The sequence below is a fragment of the Lactuca virosa genome, chromosome 7, assembly GCF_052849685.1.
Source record: "Lactuca virosa cultivar CGN04683 chromosome 7, Lactuca_virosa_CGN04683_v6, whole genome shotgun sequence".
Classification (NCBI taxonomy): domain Eukaryota; kingdom Viridiplantae; phylum Streptophyta; class Magnoliopsida; order Asterales; family Asteraceae; genus Lactuca; species Lactuca virosa.
In genome coordinates, this window is record NC_136432.1 from 156601864 (window position 1) to 156622767 (window position 20904).

Sequence of the window (20904 nt, forward strand, 5' to 3'; positions counted from 1 at the left end):
TAACTCGTGTATAGTCATCGACAAGTAACATAAAATATCTATTTCCAGCTGGTGTTGGTGGTGTGATCGGACCACAAAGATCTCCATGCACGAGTTCTAGTCGTTCTTTAGCTCTAAATTTGGTGTGCTTTGGATAGGATTTTCGAGCTTGCTTGGAGATTAAGCAAGCTTCACACAAGCTTGTAGGAATTTCAATTCTGGGTAAGCCTTCCACCATACTTGTATCAGCCATGTGTTTTAGTGCATTGAAGTTAACATGTCCAAACCGCTTGTGCCATAGCCAAGATGCCTCGCCTTGTTCTGCAAGTAAGCACTTTGAAACTTCTTCTTCAAGTATGGCCTTGTACAAACGATTGCTTGATTGTTGAACCTTCAATAATAGTTTTCCTTGTGGATCATGAATCCATAAATATAATCCAAGCATCACAATCCGATCTCCATGTTGAGCTAATTGTCCCAAACTAATAATGTTGCTACATAACCTTGGTATATAGTATACCTCTTTCAACAATCTACTTTCACCATTCTTGCATTTGAACATGATTGAACCCTTCCCCTCTATTCGAACTTTAGATCCATCACCAAATTTCACATAACCTCTAGTAGACAGATCAAGTGTTCGGAATTTGCTTTTTTCGCCAGTCATGTGGTTGCTTGCTCCATTGTCGAGATATCACACTTTTGATTGGGTTGGAGTTTGTTCACTTGATCTTAGCTTGGGATTAACTTTTTCCTCATTCAAGTAAACTTCATCGTTTACTTGGGCTGCAAGCAGAAGTGCCGGCTCATGATCATTCTGTCCTTGAGTTAGGTTAGCTTCATGATTCCTCTCACGACGTGGGTTCTTACACTCAGCAGCGTAATGACCAAACTCTTGACAATTATAACATTGAACTTTTGATTTGTCACGAGGTTGATACGATTCATTCTTTCCTTTGTTTTGTTGATTACCACCACCTCGTCCTTTGTTGGAGTTGTTGTAACCACCTTTTCCTTGTCCTCGTCCTTTTCCACCTCGATTATTGTTATAATTGTTTTTGCGTTGTTTTGAACGATCTTCATTAATTTTCTTCTTTGCTCGTTCCGTCCACTCTTCATGCGTTAACAATAGCTTCTTCTCCTCGGGTTCTTTATGAGCCCCAATACGAATCTCATGAGCTTTTAATCTTCCGACCACCTCTTCAAACGTCATCTCGTCTAGATCTCCAAATTGTTCAATTGTTGATGCAAGTTGAACAAATTTGGAAGGCACGGCTCGTAATAACTTTTTTACTATGTAGGATTCTTGAACGGTTTCACCAAGAGCACGAATATTGCTCACAATACCTCCAAGTTTTGTAGAAAAATCGTCCACGGTCTCTGATTCACTCATGTTCATCATCTCAAATTCAGCTTTGAGAGTTTGAACTTTGGCTGTTTTGACTCGATCTGCTCCCAAGTACATCGTCTTGAGTGTTTCCCAAGCTTCCTTTGCCGTTTGCTTCTCCGCAATTGTCAATAGAACCTCCTCAGGAATTGCTTGGTAGATGGCAGCCATCGCCATCTTGTCTCTCTTTACACCCACCGGATTTTGTGGGTTCTTCGGCTCTATGGCTTCCCACACCTCTTGAGCTTGCATATAAATCTTCATCTTTATCGACCATGCTGCGTAATTCGTCTTAGACAGCATTGGGTATTGAAGAGTAACTGATCCTTCTTTGTTCGACATCGCACCAGATTCGCTCTGATACCAAATGTTGGTTTAAACTTCTTAAACAATGATAATTTGCTTGCTTTAATCTGCTATTATGAATCAAAACAAAGCAGGAAGAAAGCAAAACAAACAAAGAAGGACAATAGACAGCAAGGGAAAAAAACGTGCTGGGAAAAAATATGGAGCAAGGAGAAAACTTTTTTAATGCTTAAGGCTCAAGTTCTTCATCTAAGAAAAAGTAAATAATTACACCTATATATAGGAAAAAAAACGTGACCTCTACTTTCCTAGACTTGTTGACCAAGCAAAACTTCCTAATTCCTAATTAGACTTATATACAAACTTTTAATATTCTGAATTACATTTACACTCACAAAGTGTTTGTCCTCATGTGACATGTTTTCAATTTGGAAGTGAATCGATATGAAAAATGCATGTGCTAGAGCAAAGATTTTAGCATGCAAAAGGAATCAGGGTATTAAAGAAACACTTGTACGACGATAATGGTGGATTAGTTGATACCGGTAAGAATGTAAAAGAAGTCAAATGCCATGTGATGGTTTTCAACGTGCTTTGATGGAATGAACGTACAAAATTCAATGGATTATATAACACTTCAAAAAAAAAAAAAAACAAGCATTTTAATATATGTACAGCCAAACTAAAAAGCTCCAACAAAGTGAATACCTTTTGTTAAACTTGAGGTAAGTGTAGCTGCTGAAACATCTAAATATACACCAAATTTTAGTTCTCTCCATGGGAAAATCACATTTTGCGGATATATATATATATATATATATATATATATATATATATATATATATATATATATATATATATAGAGAGAGAGAGAGAGAGAGAGAGAGAGAGAGAGAGAGAGAGAGAGGATGAGGTTCAATAGCGAACTATAATTAACGAACAAACCAATCCTTTTTTCAACATTTAGAGCTTATTTAAAAAAAATATATATTATATAGAAATTAATAACTTTTTATCATTTTTCCAGTGATATCGAATTCGATAGAAAAAAGTCGTCAAATTCACAGTGTGAATCTGTGCGCAGATTCACAATGTGAATTTGAATTCACACGGTAAACTCGAAAAATATATAATTTATTTTTTTATCATTCACAAAGTAAAGTTATTAATTTAGAAATTTTTAGTTTTTTTTGGATTAACAATAAGCTTTAAAACTTGAGAAAAAGAATTGGTTCCTTGGAGAATCAATAATTATAGTTCTCTATTGAACTTTTCCTTTTATATATATATATATATATATATATATATATATATATATATATATATATATATATATATATATATATATATTATATTAGGTCTGTTGCAAACACAAAAAACGTATTTTCAATATATATATATATATATATATATATATATATATATATATATATATATATATATATAATGTGGATGGACAACTATTGTACGGATGTGTGGACAGCTATTTTATAAGAATTATTAAAAGAATAAATTGTTTAGTAATATGAATATGTTCAACCTCACACAACTATTGTCATTAAATGCATTGTCACCAATTTTTATTCATTTTTGTTCTCACGCTTCGTTTTTCACTCAATTTCATTCTTACAGAATACGACCCAATAAACATTCTGACAGAATGAAAATAGTAATAAGAAAAATCGATAATAACCTTATAGTCGGATTAATTACTAAGAATGTTTGATAATGACAATAGTTATGTAAGATTGAACGTATTCACATTATCAATCAACATATTTTCTTTGTTATTTTTACAGAATAGCATTGTCCACACGTCCGCGCAATAGATGTTAATCCACATTTGAACATAGTTCTCTCTCTCTCTCTCTCTCTCTCTCTCTCTCTCTCTCTCTCTCTCTCTCTCTCTCTCTCTCTCTCTCTCTCTCTATATATATATATATATATATATATATATATATATATATATATATATATATATATATATATATATATATATATATATATATATATATATATATTCAAATCAGAACAAGTATGGAACTGAGAACACGAGAACAAATCTGGACCGCATGTTTTTTTTTTTTTTTTTGCTGCAAAAATCTCTAACGTACCGGCGCGACGGAAGAGCGTAATATTCATATATAAATATAAACATAAGTATATTCTCGTATATTGGAAATCTTTCGTTTAAGCGTTCCAACGTAGTGGGATGACGGAACAATTAATATTCATATATGAATAAATATATTCATATATATATATATATATATATATATATATATATATATATATTCTTATATAAATAATCACTTGAGAATATACATATATATCTATTTATATATTCCATTCATCCATTGTGTCGGTACGTTGATAGGTTTTATATATATGGAAATGATAAAGAAAAAAAAGACGTACAAGCAAATATTTTTTTAAAAACTAGTTTCTAGAAGCGATTAGTATTTTTGCACAAATAATTTATTGCATCTAATATATAAAATTTACAAGTACATTAAAAGGAAAAAATAAAAAATACATGGTCATTTATTGCATTCGTCAACTTTACATTCAAAAAAATTTCCATCAAACTCATAATCCTTTTTTGGGCTACTATTAAAATAGAAAATCATAATACATAATCTTGAATAAGACTTAGATTTTATATCCCACAAAAAATGGCTCGGGTATAAGTGTTCACCCTTGAGTATGTGAATATCCAAGTGGTAGTCACCACAGACTTCAAAATGCATGGTGTTAAATAAAAAACTGAACATTTATGGGAAAATTACTAAGCTATTTTTCTTAATCACTTGTTAAAAAATAGCCAAAATATACCAATTAGCCAAAAATAGCCCACAAAACTGTAGTCAACTTAGGGTTGACTACAGTCAACGCGGTTGACTGCTATTTTATTGAGAAAACTACTGTTTTGTGCTAATGGGCTACTGTTTCATGGGCCCGTTTACTTTTTTGTGGCCCATTAGCCCAAAGTATATAAAGAAATTTTTTTCAGATTAGATCATTTTTTCTATTGTTTTCTTTGTTTTGCCTACTTTTTTCTCTCAATGGAGCACCCGAAGAACAACCAAGTTTGTCTACTTTTCATCAAAATTTTACCGTATTTGTGATTAGGAGTAGGTTTTATATATGTGGTTAAATTTTTTTTGAGAAAAAACGAAAAAAAAAAATATAAAACCGTAGGTTTCATACGAAAACTATGGTGTACAAGTTCCCAATGCACAGATTGTGCATTGTCGACTTGTACACCTACGGTTTCGTATGAACCGTACGAAAATTAATTTTTTTTTTCGTTTTTTTATTAAATCGATTCAATGGGATCGGAATTATGTTAATTTTGTAATCGTGTATTTTTTAAAAAAAAAATAAATAAATAAATAACGAAACCGTAGGTTTTATGGAAACCTACGGTGTACAAGCATTTACTGCACATTTTGTGCAGTAAACACTTGTACACCGTAGGTTTCCCAAAAACCTACGGTTTTGTAAATTTTTTTTTTTAAATAACTAATAAACATTTGTATCCCCTTTTATGTATTTTATGATTTTTTGTTGGCAAAAAAAATTGTACTAATGATTTGAAAATGTTTTTATTTATATAATTTGTATCCCCTTTTATGTATCCCCTTGTGTGTGTGTGTGTGTATATATATATATATATATATATATATATATATATATATATATATATATATATATTGTATTATATATATAATAGGTTGTATTGGTTCTTTTTGGAGTCGTGTGTTTCACTTGTTTCATTATGAAATGGGTCGATGTTATTACTGGACCAAAAAAGATGTAAATTTAAAAATGTTACAAGTGAAACGACATGTGACGAAATTGTATTTGATATTCCATAAATCATGTTTGTTTTATTTTCATATTCCATGTTAGAACTACCCTTCCTTAAGTCTAAATTGTATATGTAGAAATAAATATTTGATATTCCATAAATCATGTTTGTTTTATTTTTAAACAACATGTATATTACAACTAGTAGAAAACAAAATTAAAAGGATAGCATACCAAGTTATCATAGATGGAAACACAAACCATTACAAATAATAACATACATTACATTTTACATTTTACAACTTGTAGATGAACCCCCAAAATAGTAGATAAAAAAAAACAGTACTTTTTTAGACAAAATAGTAGATAAACCCCCAAAATAATAGATAAAAAAAAACCGTAGCTTTTTTCGCCAAAACCGTAGCCTACGGTTTGGGAAACCGTACTTATTAGAGAGAAAACCGTAGATTATATATTACCTACGGTTTTGTATGTGAAAAATGAATTTTTTTTATACAAAACGCGAAACAGTAGACGAAATGGCGAAACAGTAGGCGAATCTCGAAACCTACGGTTTCGTGGGCTATTTTTGGCTATCTACTAATTTTTGGCTAAAAATTGCTAATTACCCCTTAATTTGGCTAGATTAGTAATCAGCCCTTTTATTATTCACCACTAGTAGCACTGTAGTTATATTTTGCTTTTCCCAAATAAATTATTGGATATTGGAGTGAAAAGTTATTTAATTAATTATTTTGTTTATTGATTATTTATTGTAGATGATAGTTGTTCAGGTTATAAATGAGTAGATATTTGCATATCAAGTCTATGAGTTTTTTGTTGCTAGACTTGTTATCTTTTACACGATACATATTATTATCAATAAATAACTTTTGCATACAATTTACCATATAGCCGAAAGAGTTCCTTATATTATTCAGAGTTAGAAGGAGTTACAAAATGTCGTACTACAATACATGTCTTAGGCACACAAACAACCAAATAAAAACCTGTTTTACAGGTTCAAACAGTTCGGTTCAGACTAATATTGCTAGTTTTGACCAAGTCATATACATGCTGTTTTTTGTATCTAATCAATTCAAATGAAAATAAATACATTGTTATAATTGCAATTAGCCCTTCCCCACATGTAATATGCATTATCAAAGGCAAATTAGTCAATTCCAATTATCAAACTATCAAATAAGATGATAAGACTTTGCCTTGTTTAACCATAATGCATGCCACATGTTCAACATGAAAAAAACTTAATTTTGTTAGATAACTAATAAAAGTAAAGGTGAAGAATAGATCAAATAAATTGTCAAGCAATGATACTCCTCCCATTTCTACACACTACCATACTACATAACCAAGTGTGATTTTCGATAGTAAATCAGGCATCACCAAATATTCTTTAGAATCGCTAACGTGTTAGAATTACCAAAACATAGACTTGAACCTACAAAAATATAGAAACAAAAAACTGTAAATAAATTAGCAAAACATAGACTTGAATCTTCCTACATTTTCTATATTTTAACAAAAAACATAAAAAATTAAGACTTGAATCTTGAAAGTTGTAAAGAAAATGAATTCAAGTATTCACATGAAAAAACACACCTTTTGTTGGTGATTTGTTTCACTAATTGTATTTAAGTGTAGTGGGTTTGACTTGTTGACCAAAAATCAATCTTGATGAATATTAAACAAGTAAGGAATGTGCGGAGTGCACACTTCTTTAAGTTTATTCAAGATTAAAAGTTGATTGTCATTTAGGGGCGAAGCCCCTAAACGAACAGGGGTCCGGGGGCAGCGCCCCTGGGAGCAGGGTCCAAGGGGCGGCAGCCCCTGGTGGGGTCCGGGGGCAGCGCCCCTAGGACACATTCATTACAAGAGATTAAAAAACATGTCTAAAATGAGTTTAATTCCTGCTTTCGATATGCAAAATAATGAAAATTGTAAAACATGCATGCTAACTAAAATCACTAGACAACCTTTTAAAGATGTTGTTAGGGAAAGCAATGTGTTGGATCTTATACATAGTGATTTATGTGATTTCCATGCAACACCTTCCATTGGAAACAAAAAGTATGTTGTTACTTTTATTGATGATGCATCTAGATATTGTTATGTCTATTTGCTACATTCTAAGGATGAAGCACTTGATAAATTTAAAATTTATAAACAACAAGTTAAGCTTCATAAAAATGAATTAATAAAAGTCTTGCGTACTGATAAAGGTGGTGAGTATTATGATCCACTTTATTTTGAATCTACTGGAATAATACATCAAACCACAGCTCCTCATACACCATAACAAAAATGGTGTAGCTGAAAGGAAGAATAGGACTTTGAAAGAAATGGTTAATTCCATGTTGTCCTATTCTGGATTAAGTGAAGGGTTTTAGGGTGAGGCGATGTTAACTGCATGTTAAATCTTGAATAGAACTCCAAATAAAAGGAGTAAAAATACTCCTTATGAACTTTGGTGTAAAAAGGTACCAAATTTGAGTTATCTTAATGTTTGGGTTGTAGACCAGCTGAAAGGCTCACTGAACCCAAAAGGAAAACATTGGTTAAGAGAGGTGTAGATTGTATCTTTATTGGATATGTTGAGCATTCCAAAGCATATAGATTCTATGTTTTAGAATCTAATGACTCTGTGTTTGTTAACACTGTGATAGAGTCAAGATATGATATCTTTGATGAAGAAAGATTTACATCTATACCTAGACCAAGGGATACGACTCATCAATCTTCTAGCAAGAGTACTAATAAAGCTGAAGATGTTTCTGGTGATACAAGTTCTGTACCTGAACCTAGGAAAAGCACAAGAGCTAGAAAAGCTAAGTCTTTTGGATCTGATTTTCAACATTATCTAGTTGAAGGAACAAGGAATGAGACTATATGTCAACATCAATATTGTTTTAATATCGAGGAGGATCCAAAGATTTTTAGTGAAGCTATGGCTGTTGATTTTTGGAAAGAAGCAATTCAGGATGAGATTGATTCTATCATGCATAACAATACTTGGGTATTGTCAGATTTACCTCCTGGTTGCAAGGCATTTGGAAGTAAGTGGAGCCTCAAAAGGAAAATGAAGGTGGATGGCGCAATTGATAAGTATAAAGTCAGATTGGTTATCCAAGGCTTTAGGCAAAAAGAAGGCATTGACTTCTTTGATACTTATGCTCCTGTTGCTAGAATTTCCACTATTAGATTATTGTTAGCTCTTACAGCTATCCATAATCTTGTGATTCACCAAATGGATGTGAAAAATGCATTCTTGAATGGTGACTTAGATGAGGAAATTTACATGAAACAACCTGAAGGGTTTGTTATCCCTGGTAATGAACATAAGGTGTGTAAGTTGAAGAAATCATTATATGGTTTGAAACAAGCACCAAAACAATGGCATCCAAAGTTTGATGATATGATTTTGTCTAATGGTTTTGCATTAAACCAGGCTGATAAATGTGTATATAGCAAATTTGATTCTTCTGGTAAAGGAGTTATAATTTGTCTATATGTTGATGATATGTTAATTTTTGGTACTGATCAAAGTGAAGTTGATAAAGCCAAGAAATTCTTATCATCTAGTTTTGATATGAAAGACATGGGGGAGGCTGAGGTAATTCTTGGTATAAGAATTAGAAAAGGAAACAATGGGATTTGAATTTCTCAATCTCATTACATTGAAAAGATATTGAAAAAGTTTAACTTTGACAATTGTTCTCCTGTTAGCACTCTTATAGATCCTAGTCTTAAGCTTCTACCTAATAAAGGATCTCCAGTGTCTCAACTTGAATACTCAAGGGCTATTGGTTGTTTAATGTATGCCATGATTAGCACTAGGCCTGATATAGCATATGATGTGGGAAGGCTTAGTAGATATACTGGTAATCCTAGTTCACATCATTGGCAAGATGTGAGTAGAGTATTCAAGTATTTGAAAGGGACCATAAATTATGGTTTAACTTATAGTGGATATCCTTCTGTTTTGGAAGGTTATTCTGATGCCAGCTGGATTAACAACTTAGAGGATCACTCCTCTACAAGTGGTTGGGTGTTTCTACTTAGAGGAGGTGCCATTTTTTGGGCATCCAAGAAACATACTTGTATTACTAACTCAACCATGGAATCTGAGTTTGTTGCATTGTCTGCTGCTGGTAAAGAAGTTGAGTGGCTAAGGAATTTGATTTATGAAATTTCATTCTGGCCAAAACCGATATCTACCATTTCTATCATATGTGATAGTGCTGCAACCTTGGCTAAGGCTTATAGTCAAGTGTATAATGGGAAGTCTAGATATTTAGGTGTTATACATAGCATGATTCGTGAGCTCATCATGACTGGTGTGATATCTGTGGAGTTTGTGAGAACTCAGTTGAACTTATCGGATCATTTAACCAAAGGGTTGGCTAGAGATCTTTGTTGGATTTGGTGTCTAAGCCCATAACTATAACTGGGATGTACTTGACCCGAGTGCAATTTGATAGGATGGACTTTTGAGAATATGGTTATTTGTGATTTATTAATATATTATAAGTATAATATATTAATTGAGAAATCATATTATTTAATTAGTATTGATCAAGAATTAATTTGGAATTAATTTTGTGATCAAAAGAGACTAATTAAATATATGGGGATTGATTATGTAAATCAATGATTTTTATAGTGTGGGCCAAAGATCCATGATTGTTTAGATGGGCTAAACCAATGAGATAATATATAGATAGTCTATGGAGGTCTAACCCATGGAGCATAAGAATGTGAAAGGTCATGGAGAATTAGGGTTTGAATGAATGTAACCCTAGCTTAGTAACACTATAAAAGGATACCCCTAGTCCCAAAAGCGGCTACCCATTCATTCTAAGAGAGTGAAGTTGATTTTGTGCTAAGTAACTTATTCTCTCAAGCCCCCTCTTGCATTTGGTGTTTGTGAACCATTAGAGGCATCACACTTGAGGTGCTCAAGCTTTTGAAGACCAATAACTACAAGTCCTACTAAGAGGTAAGTTATCTAACTAGTTGTATTGTTCAATTCTTCAAATGTATGCTAGTTAGGGAGAATGATTTGGAAAAAAATTGAAAATGCATGTATAACTAGAGAAAACATAGATCCAAATCATTTAGGGTTGCATGTGCACCATAAGAGTGTTATAGTGCTTAAAACTCAACAGTTGTATTAGAGCTTAGGGTTGTTTTCTGTTATACTTGATGCTTGTTATTTTTCAAAGTTAAAAAAATCGAATTTCTGGCCTCTGACTGGTGAACTCGACGAGTCCACTGGCTGACTCGACGAGTCAAATCAGTAACACGACAACTCGGTGAGTCAGTTTATACACTCGACCAGTTCATGGCCCTGGTTGCAGAATTTCGAGTTTTCTTGGCCTAGATTGGATTAGAATCACTACTACAAACTGTTTTACATCATTAAATTTTTTTTATGATATGGTAGTGATTATGCTCATCCAATCACAAGATATATCTCATAGTTTTAAGATAATTGTTGATTTATATTATAAACAAAGTTGCTTACAAATTGTTGACTAGATATTATCTTGTTTATGAGTTTAGTTAGATCAATATTGAATTATATGATAATTGTAGTTGTTAGAAATTGATCTAAATGTATTTTAATGACCTCCATAACTTGTCCTCAAGTTATGGAAAATGAAAGGTCACATCTTTAAAATTGCATTAAACTAATAAGTTATGAATACCAAGAGTTTTGACAAATTTCAAAACTTGCCCTCAAGTTTTGGAATTGTAAAGTCTCACTAATGTAACTTTAATTCCAAACCCTAGAGTTTTAAAAGTTAAAATTCAAACCTTATACTTTATAATATTATAAGTTTAATAATATATATATATATATATATATATATATATATATATATATATATATATATATATGTATGTATAAGACAAGTCAGTCTTACTGTTAGTAGGCCTCATTTACGAAGCCGGTCTATAAGGGGGTATAAGGTTACCGCCTATAAAATGGTTGTTTAATGGGTGTCCACTCTCACCCACCGCTTCCTTGACTGGTGGAGGGTCGTTAGCCGAACGGGTAGGATAAGACATTAATTCTCGTTAAAAGTATAATGATAAATATAACGTGACTAAACTTTTATTAAATTCCCAATTTTAGTTACTTTAGGAAAATGTGAAAATGGTGCTAATCCATGAAATTACACTTTGCACCTTGTTAAGTCGTTAGTGAAGCGTGTGTGGTTAACCGGCACACTAATTTGGGACTGACAATGTGTGGAAAAGTGTCACACCCCCAAACCGAAACGGCGGAACGTTCAGCGGTGGAGGACGTCATGTATAGTATCACAACAACTACATCATACTAATTAAAGTAAACACAACCATTACACTGAATAAGTAAAATATTTACATCTGTTTGATACATAGTTTGTATACATCAAAAGTATAACAAAATATAAAAGATGTGACTCTATATGCTTCGTCTTTTCAAAAGCATACGGGAGTACCTGTCTACTGATTTCCTGAGAATACAAGCGGTTTTGAAAAGAGTATCAGCATTAAAGCTGGTGAGTTCACAAGCAATGTTTTTGTAATGAAAACCTGTTGATGAATCTGTGAAAATGTTTGTATGTTTCCAAGAAAATCCAATATTTTCCTCAATGAAAGCGTGATAATACCAGTTCCTTCTATGACCACTTAGTTCATACTATTTATGTATAAACCAATATCGAACAAACAGTTGATTATGTGGATCTGCCCTAAGCCCACAACCAAACAAGGAACAGAGAATGAGGCGGAAACCACACATTCCACAGTCTATCGGATATTCTTCATACATAACCCGGGTGCATAAACTAAGGAATTATAGAATTAACAATAAATGTTTGTTACTGTATCCTGTTGTAGTATATGAAAAATGTTAGTTTGTATGCTTGGTTACTACCAGATGTATTGTATGTTGTGTTCTATACGAAAACTTTTGTGTAAAACGTTCTGTATGAAAAACACTGGCTACCACCAGTATGTATAGTAGTTTTATTACTTAAAATAAAACCATGTATTTGAATTCCCTGGAATCCTCCAGTTGTAATGTATGATAGTTCTATTAATGATAATAAAACTAATTGAAGAGTTGAATTTCCGTGAACAAATGGTTAGTTATACTATTGTGAGTTTGGTATAAACATGCTTGATATGACCTAGTGACCCCTACGACGTTCTTCAAGTGTCGGATCTTATGACATTTGTCACCTCAGGCATGTCTGCCTAACTGTAGCTAGCTGTTCAGGTGTGAGATTGTCAGTCCCGAATAGATCTATTCACAAATCTCACGCTCTCCCAAAGGAGACTCTGGTTATACTGTGTTAGGATTTAGTTTCGTACCCCGAAGGGTACAAACTGAAGTAGTGCCTCACAATCCTGTATTAACTAGTTTACGTGTTGTTTTGTATCGTTCTCTTGTACTTGAAATCGTATGTATACTTTACAGAGTAATAATAATTATACTTAAATAATTATTTAGTGTGGTACTCTTGTATTCAGAAAGTAGTAATGTATACCGTAAACTATATTTGCCATAGTTTAAATGATTGCTGATGTATAATTCTGAAATGATAAAACGGTGTATTGAAATCCCAAACTATACCTATTATAATTTGCATGTGTGTTAAGTACTCGGTTCGTGTATTGTTTTGAAAACTATGCAATTATAGTTGTGAGTTGAAAACTTCCCTTATGCTCAGCATGTTACAAAAGGGATAAAATATCTAAATACTTTATAAAATGTGGTGATATTTTGGTTGTGTCAATTGCATAAGTTTTAATCCTAATGAAATTTTGTGTATAAAGTTCACAAAAACTATTTGTATTTGGCTTATATTCCCCCTGAAAACGTTAAAATAGTAAAAGCGTAGGGGTATGAACTCACTGTTGGATGCGTGTATGTGCCGGACAACGAGACTGGAAATGAGGACCCTCGAGTTGTTGTACGCGAAGTTAACAGAATCCTAATAATAATTAAACACATATTTGTATTTAAATTAGAGAACGCATTAGATAAAGTGTTAGAAAAACACTTCCTTTTGGTTAAGGAATGTTACCGAGACTCGATCGAAGTGGAAAAAGTGGGTTTTCAGCCAAGATTCCGATTTAAAGCTGATTGCGGCCGTGAAAGGATTACGGCCGTAAACTGTTCTCGGCCGTGAACGGTTCTCTGCCTTTGAAGGGGTTACAATGTTTGAATGGTTTACGACCTGTTCTTGGTGTTCTTGGTGAAATATGAAGATTTGAAAGGTTTACGGCCGTGAACTGATTTCGGCCTTTGAAGATTTGAAGATTTGAAGATTTGAAGGCTTTACAGCCGTGAACCCAAAATGAAGGGTGCTTGATTCGATGAAAGGATGAATGCTTGATGCTCCACAACGAGTTCTAAGGAGGATTGAGTGATAGATGAAGAGAAACTTGAGTTTTCGGTTGATGTTTTTAGAGAGAGAGATAGAGTAGTGTTTTCGGCCAGAAAAGTATAAATGAGGGTAAGAACACATATATATAGGCTGGGTTCATGGTCGGTGGTGGGGTCCACCCAACCGAGCACGGTTTACGGCTGTGAACACGATTGCAGCCGTAAACACCGGGTTGCTCGAGACTTGGCTGATTTTCGAAGAAAAACTTGATTTTTCGCACGATTTTTTTTACCTGACACTTATATAAATTTAATTTTGATAATCTAAGCTATTTTCAACCCTAACAAGTTTGACACAAATGAATAAAATTTGAAATTTTATTAACGGGATTTGACTTTCGTTGACTAAAAAAGGTTCGGGTTGTCACACAAAGGGTAACTTGATGTTAATCATAGATCAATAGAGCGTGTGTGGTTAACCGTCACATTAATTAGGTGGTTTGTAACATTGAGTGTACCAAGTTAATTTGCATGGTTATTCACACCTTGATTAGGTGATCCTCGACATCCCAGTCACAAACTTGAAGGGCACAATCGAGATTTAAACATGTCGTTGAAAAGTTCAATGAATCTCAAAGGATCTAGGAATTTCAATCCAATTAAAACTTAGTAATCTATTTCATTTTTAATGGTGGAAATTGGTAAATCGTCATTTACCTACGTTCAAATATTTTACAATTGGATTACGGCATCCCTTTTCGCAATTGTAGAATATTGTGTTAGGTCCTAGCCTTAATATTTCATTTGGGTGTAATATTAAGGATTATCATCTAATCTAAACTTTGTTCTTCTTCTTTTTCAGATGTCTATCCCAAACAATGCTTCCAACCCAATCTCTTCAGGCTCTTTCTCCCTCATGAACCTATGTGGGAGGGTCATTTTCGATGGCTCGAACTTCAATGACTGGATTCGAAACATCCGAATGGCTATTCGTTATGAGGACAACGAATATATCCTAGATAAAGAGATTAAGGAGATTGATGTCACCACTGCTACTCCCAAACAGATTGCTGAACATACTACTCATGAGAGGGATGGGACAAAGTTGTCGTGTCTAATGATTGCTACCATGATTGGTGAGCTGCAGAAGTCCTATGAGGACTACTATCCTTTTGAAATGTATCAAGACTTGATCGAAAGATACCATCAAAGTGCTCGGCAGGAGAGGTATGAGATCATTGCCTCCATGATCACAACCAAATTGAAGGATGGTGAACCCATCACAGCCTAATTGCAAAAGATGTAGAGATTTGTGGACCGCTTGCTTAAATTGAATGTCAATTTTGATGAAGAGTTAGCTATAAATATCATTCTACACTCTTTACCTTCTTGTTATGATCAGTTTCGTATGACCTATCATATGAACAAGGAGGAGGTCACTCTTAGCAAGCTTCAAGGCCTTCTAAGAACTGCAGAAAGCAACTTGAAAGGTAAGTCGGTGGTGTCTACTCCTACTACTACTACTTCTGCCCCTGTTCTGGCAATTGGACATGGGAAGGGAAAGAAGAGGAAGGCTCCCTACAAGAGCCACAAGGGAAAGTCTCTTGATGGATCTTTTTCCAGTGGGGCCAAAGCTGGTTCTGCTAATCCCTCTTCCAATCCGAAGGATGCAGAGTGCTTCCACTGTCATGAAAAAGGGCACTAGAAACGAAGTTGCCCGAAGTACTTACAGGACATAAAGGATGGCAAGATCAATCCCTCCTTTGCAGGTATTTACACTATTCAATCTAATAACTCATCACATGATAATTCTTGGGTCCTTGATACAGGTTGTGGTATTCACATTTGTTCTGATTTGCAGGGACTAAAAAGAAGTAGGGATGTGGAGCATGGGAAGATAAACTTAATCATGGGAAATAGGAAAGTGTCGCCTATGACCAAGATTGGAGTTTATTCTTTATTGCTTAGTAATGGTTTAAATTTAGATTTGAATAATTTTTGTTACTCGGCCGATATGGAGAGAAATATTATTTCCTTTCACAGTTTGTATAAACAAGGTTTTACCTTTTCTTTTAATAATGAAAATGTTGGTATTCATGCTTATTGTAATGGTGTTTTTTATTTTGAAGCATTACCTTGCAATGGTAAATATGAAACTGTGATGGTTATAGATAACCTAGGAAATAATGTGTTGAATATTGATTCGTCCAATGATTTGGACAAAGCATGCTTGTGGCATTGTCGTCTTGGACATGTCAACAAGAAGCGCATAACCCAACTCCAAGAGGATGGATTCTTGGAGTCATTCGACTTGAAGTCGGATGATACTTGCGAATCTTGTTTACTTTGAAAGATGACCAAATCACCCTTCACCGGTACTTGTGAAAGAGGTGAAGGTCTGTTGGATCTCATACGCACTGATGTGTGTGGACCATTCAGAACTGCCACAAGGGATACTAACCGCTTCTATGTAACTTTTACTGATGATTATAGTAAATATAGGTATATTTACATAATCAAGCATAAGTTGGAAACTTTTGAAAAGTTCAAGGAGTTTAAGCAAGAAGAGAAGAATCAATTGGGCAGGAAGATAAAGATGTTGCGATCCGATCGAGGAGGAGAGTATCTTAGTATCGAGTTCCTAGACTATCTTAAGGAATGTGTTGACACCACCAAGGACACCACAACTTAATGGTGTGGCAGAAAGGCGCAATCGAACCTTGCTAGACATGGTTCGTTCCATGATGAGTCGAACTTTGTTACCTATATCATTATGGAGGTATTCCTTAGAGACTGCCGCCGATATCCTTAATCTAGTTCCTACCAAAAAGGTTGCCAAAACACCTCACGAGATGTGGACAGGGAAAGTTCCCACATTAGACCACATCAAAGTTTAGGGTCACGAGGCTTTTGTGAGAAAATAAATCACGACAAGCTCGAACCTCAGAGTGAGCGATGTATTTTCTTCGGCTACCCACATAAATCTTTTGGATATCTCTTCTATAGACCGAGTGACAATGTTTTCTTCGTTGCGAGGAGAGGAGTCTTTCGAGAGAGAGAACTCATAGGCCAAGGGGACAGTGGGAGGCAAATTGACCTTGAAGATCTTCAAGAGTCAAGCGGTAAAGGAACCTCAAACACTAGCAATCAACCCGAGGAGGAATCTCCTGTTGAACCTATTGACGAATCATTACCTCTTCGACGTTCCTCTCGAGTTAGGATGACACCTGAGTTTTATGGCTTTCATATTACTATTGAAGGTGATACGTTTATTAGTGATAACACACTGGTAAAGTTGGATGAACCATCTAACTACAAGGAAGCCATGGCAGGCCCAGAGTTTTCTAAACGGAAAGAGGCAATATACAGCAAGATTCAGTCCATGTATGACAATCAAGTTTGGAACTTGGTTGACAATGTACCGGGTCGAAAGACAGTCGGGTGCAAATGGATATTCAAGAAGAAGACCAACATGGATGGGAAAGTACACACATATAAGGCGCGAATGGTTGCGAAGGGCTTTACTCAAACTCAAGGAGTTGACTATGATGAGACTTTCTCACCAGTAGCGAAGATTAAATCTATAAGAGTTATGCTATCCATAACTGCATTTCATGACTATGAAATATGGCAAATGGATGTCAAAACCGCTTTCCTTAATGGAAAGTTGGCTGAAGATGTTTACATGAGTCAGCCAGAGGGTTTTGTTAATGCAAAGTACCCAAATAGAGTGTGTAAGCTTGAGAAATCCATTTATGGATTGAAACAAGCATCTGGCAGATGGAATCTTTGTTTCGATGAGAAATTCAAAGAGTTTGGATTTTCGAGAAGCGAAGATGAGTCATGTGTATATGTCAGAGCTAGTGGGAGTATAATAAGCTTTTTGGTGTTGTATGTAGATGACATACTACTCATAGGAAACGACATCCCAACCTTGCATGAGGTTAAGTCCTGGCTTGGGAAGTGTTTTTCTATGAAGGACCTTAGAGAAGCTGCTTACATTCTAGGGATAAGGATATTGAGAAACAGGAGTAAAAGACTAATAGGACTTAGTCAAAGTACCTACTTGGAAAAGGTGTTGAAGCGTTTCAGCATGGAGAACTCCAAGAAAGGTGACTTACTTATCCAATGCAATACGTGAAAGCAAAACAGGTGCTGTGATTTCTGTGAAGAAGAAAAACAAGAACAGAGTACAACAGGGATCAACTGCAAGGATACTTTGGGCCAAATTTTCTGCTGTATTTCTTGACTTGAAAAAACAGAATACAAGAGCAAATAAAATACTAAAAAAATCCATAAAACTAGGACCATTATCTACCACTTTGTAGCAACTAACCACTACTTATTTTGACTCCTAATAATACTGAAAACACATTCAAATAGGTCCAACAAAACAGGAAAGATAAAATGACCAAGTCTTAGCTGCAACTTTGGATTAACTTCCAACATGCTCCCCTAATCCAAGGTTGCATGCTTGACATCTTTGACTCCTAGAAGCTCCCTCATTCCATTGAACTTGACTCTTGCCAATGATTTTGTAAAGACATCTGCTCGTTGTTCTTCGCTTCGTACATATTTGACCACAATCTCTCCTTTCTCAACACGGTCACATATGAAGTGGAACCGGCTATCTATATGTTTGCTTCTCTCATGAAAAACGGGGGTTTTCATCAAATAAATCGCATACTTGTTGTCTACGTAGAGAAAAACGGGATCAAGTTGACGTTTGGTTAAATGGCTAAGTAGAGCTCGTAACCAAATACCCTGACATGTTGCACTCGTAGCTGCGATAAACTCCGGTTCACATGAAGAAAGTGCAACACTTTTCTGTTTTTGTGAACACCAGGAGACCAAGTTGTTGTTGAAATAAAACGCCATTCCACTCGTACTCTTTCTGTCATCAATGTCTTCTTGTAAATTACTATCGGTAAACCCGCTAAGGTCTCCACTGTATCCTGTTTGGTATAAACTAGCCCAAAGTTGAGAGTCCCCTTTATGTATCGTAGAATTTGTTTTACGGCTTTTTAATGTTGAGTCGTGGGTTGCTCCATATACCTGCTAACAATTCCAACAGAATGAGCTATATCAGGTTGAGTGTGGAGAAGATACCGCAGGCTTCCAATAATGCTTTTATACTCGGTTGGGTTTACAGGTTCTCCTTCACCATTTTTGCTAATCTGCAACTTTGCCTCCATCGGGATTTTGGTGGGATTGTAATTTGTCATTCTTGTTTTGTCAAGGATATTATTCGCATAACCCGCTTGGCTTAACATGATATAGTCTTTCCTTTGCTTTACTTCGATGCCCAAATAGCAACAAAGTGGACCCAGATCACTCATCTCGAACTGTTGTTGCATTTGCTTCTTAAATTCCCGGATCAGCCCCAAGTTTGCACCTGTGATTATCAAGTCATCCACGTAGACTCCAATAATTAAAGTTTCATCACCTGTGTGCTTTAATTATACTGCATGTTCCTGAGGACAATGGGTAAAACCAAGAGTTTTTAAACTCTTGTCCAAACGAGTGTTCCATGCTCTTGGGGCCTGACAAAGACCATAAAGCGCCTTGGATAATCTGTATACTTTTGAGGGCTGATCCTTTTTCACGAACCCCTATGGTTGGCTTACATAAAAGTTCTCCTTGAGCTCTACATAGAGGAAAGCTGATTTCACATCGAGGTAGTGAACGTCCCAGCTTCGTGTTGCAGCAAGAGCAAGTAACAACCTGATAGTTTCCATTCTAGGAACCGGGGCAAACAGTTCTTCATAATCAATCCCTAGTTGTTGAACGTAGCCCTTTGCGAAAAGTCGTGCCTTATGTTTGATCACATTTCCCTTCGAGTCTCTTTTGAGTTTAAAAACCCATTTAACCCAATTGCTTTATGCCCCGGTGGAAGATCACATAGTTCCCAGGTGCGATTCTTTTCAATTGATCCAAGTTCACTCTTCATGACATCTTCCCATTCTACACTCTTCATTGCTTCTAAAAAATTAATTGGTTCATCTTCATCAATAAGGAGAAATTCATCATCGATATCCACTACCTCGACTCGTGCATAGACATCAGCAAGTGATTTGTATCCTTTCGGTCCACAATCACTTGATTCGTTGGTTAAGGAGTCATCATGATGGGGTGTAGTGGAGTTGCTTGCTTCAGTTGATTGAATTGAAGGTGTGCCATGGGCATCTAAATTCTCTTGTAAGGTATCACCTGAATAAGACCTTGAGTTGTTCACAGGTGTAAAAGTACCTAATGGTTGTGTCTCGTGATCGGGATTTGAGTAACCAAAACTGTGTACAGTCAATAATGATGTGAGATGATCATTTTTGTTTCCACCTTCATCTGACCAAGACCAACTTCTGTTCTCTTCAAATTTCACATCTCTACTAACATGTAACTTCTCGGTTTCGGGATCATACAACCGATGTGCCTTAGTACCAGGTTGTATACCCAAATAAATCACCTTTCTGCTACGATCATCGAGTTTTCTTAAGTGTGGTTTAGGGACCTTCATGTGAGCTACACAACCAAAAATTCTAATGTGATCAACATTTGGTCTAGTACCTGACCATGCTTTATATGGAGTACAATCTGTTAGTGCGTTCGTCGGGAGTCGGTTTAATACATACACTGCATGTCTCAGAGCTTTACCCCACAAGTAACCTGGTAAATTCTTGCTCTTCAACATGCTCCGAGCCATATCAACAACTGTTCAGTTTCGGCGCTCAGCCACCCCATTTTATTGCAGGCTGTATGGTGCAGTAAATTGCCTTGCTATCTCGACCTGTTCACAATAACTAGTAAATTCATGTGATATGAACTCGCCACCTCGATCAGTTCTAAGTGTTTTGATCTTCCGATTAGCTCTATTCTCAACTGCTACTTGGCACTTTTTAAAGGCTTCCAAGGCTTCATTTTTGTTTTTCAACAGGTAAACCCACATAGCTCGACTATAATCATCAACTACTAATAAAAAATACTTATTCCCGCCTTTCGTTGGTGGTGAGATCCG

General features: G+C 35.2%; 1 protein-coding gene across 1 annotated transcript; it reads right to left on the bottom strand.

Moving 5' to 3' along the window:
- Positions 1–19716: 19716 nt before the first annotated feature.
- LOC145127261 (uncharacterized) lies at positions 19717–20592 on the bottom strand. Its single transcript, XM_079062484.1, has one exon. It carries the CDS (start codon positions 20590–20592, stop codon positions 19717–19719), a length of 876 nt encoding a protein of 291 aa, XP_078918610.1.
- Between the last annotated feature and the right edge of the window lie 312 nt (positions 20593–20904).

What these genes read in the sequence shown, in the direction of transcription:
- LOC145127261 (XM_079062484.1), bottom strand. Translation starts at nt 20,592, where the DNA reads ATGGCTCGGAGCATGTTGAAGAGCAAGAATTTACCAGGTTACTTGTGG.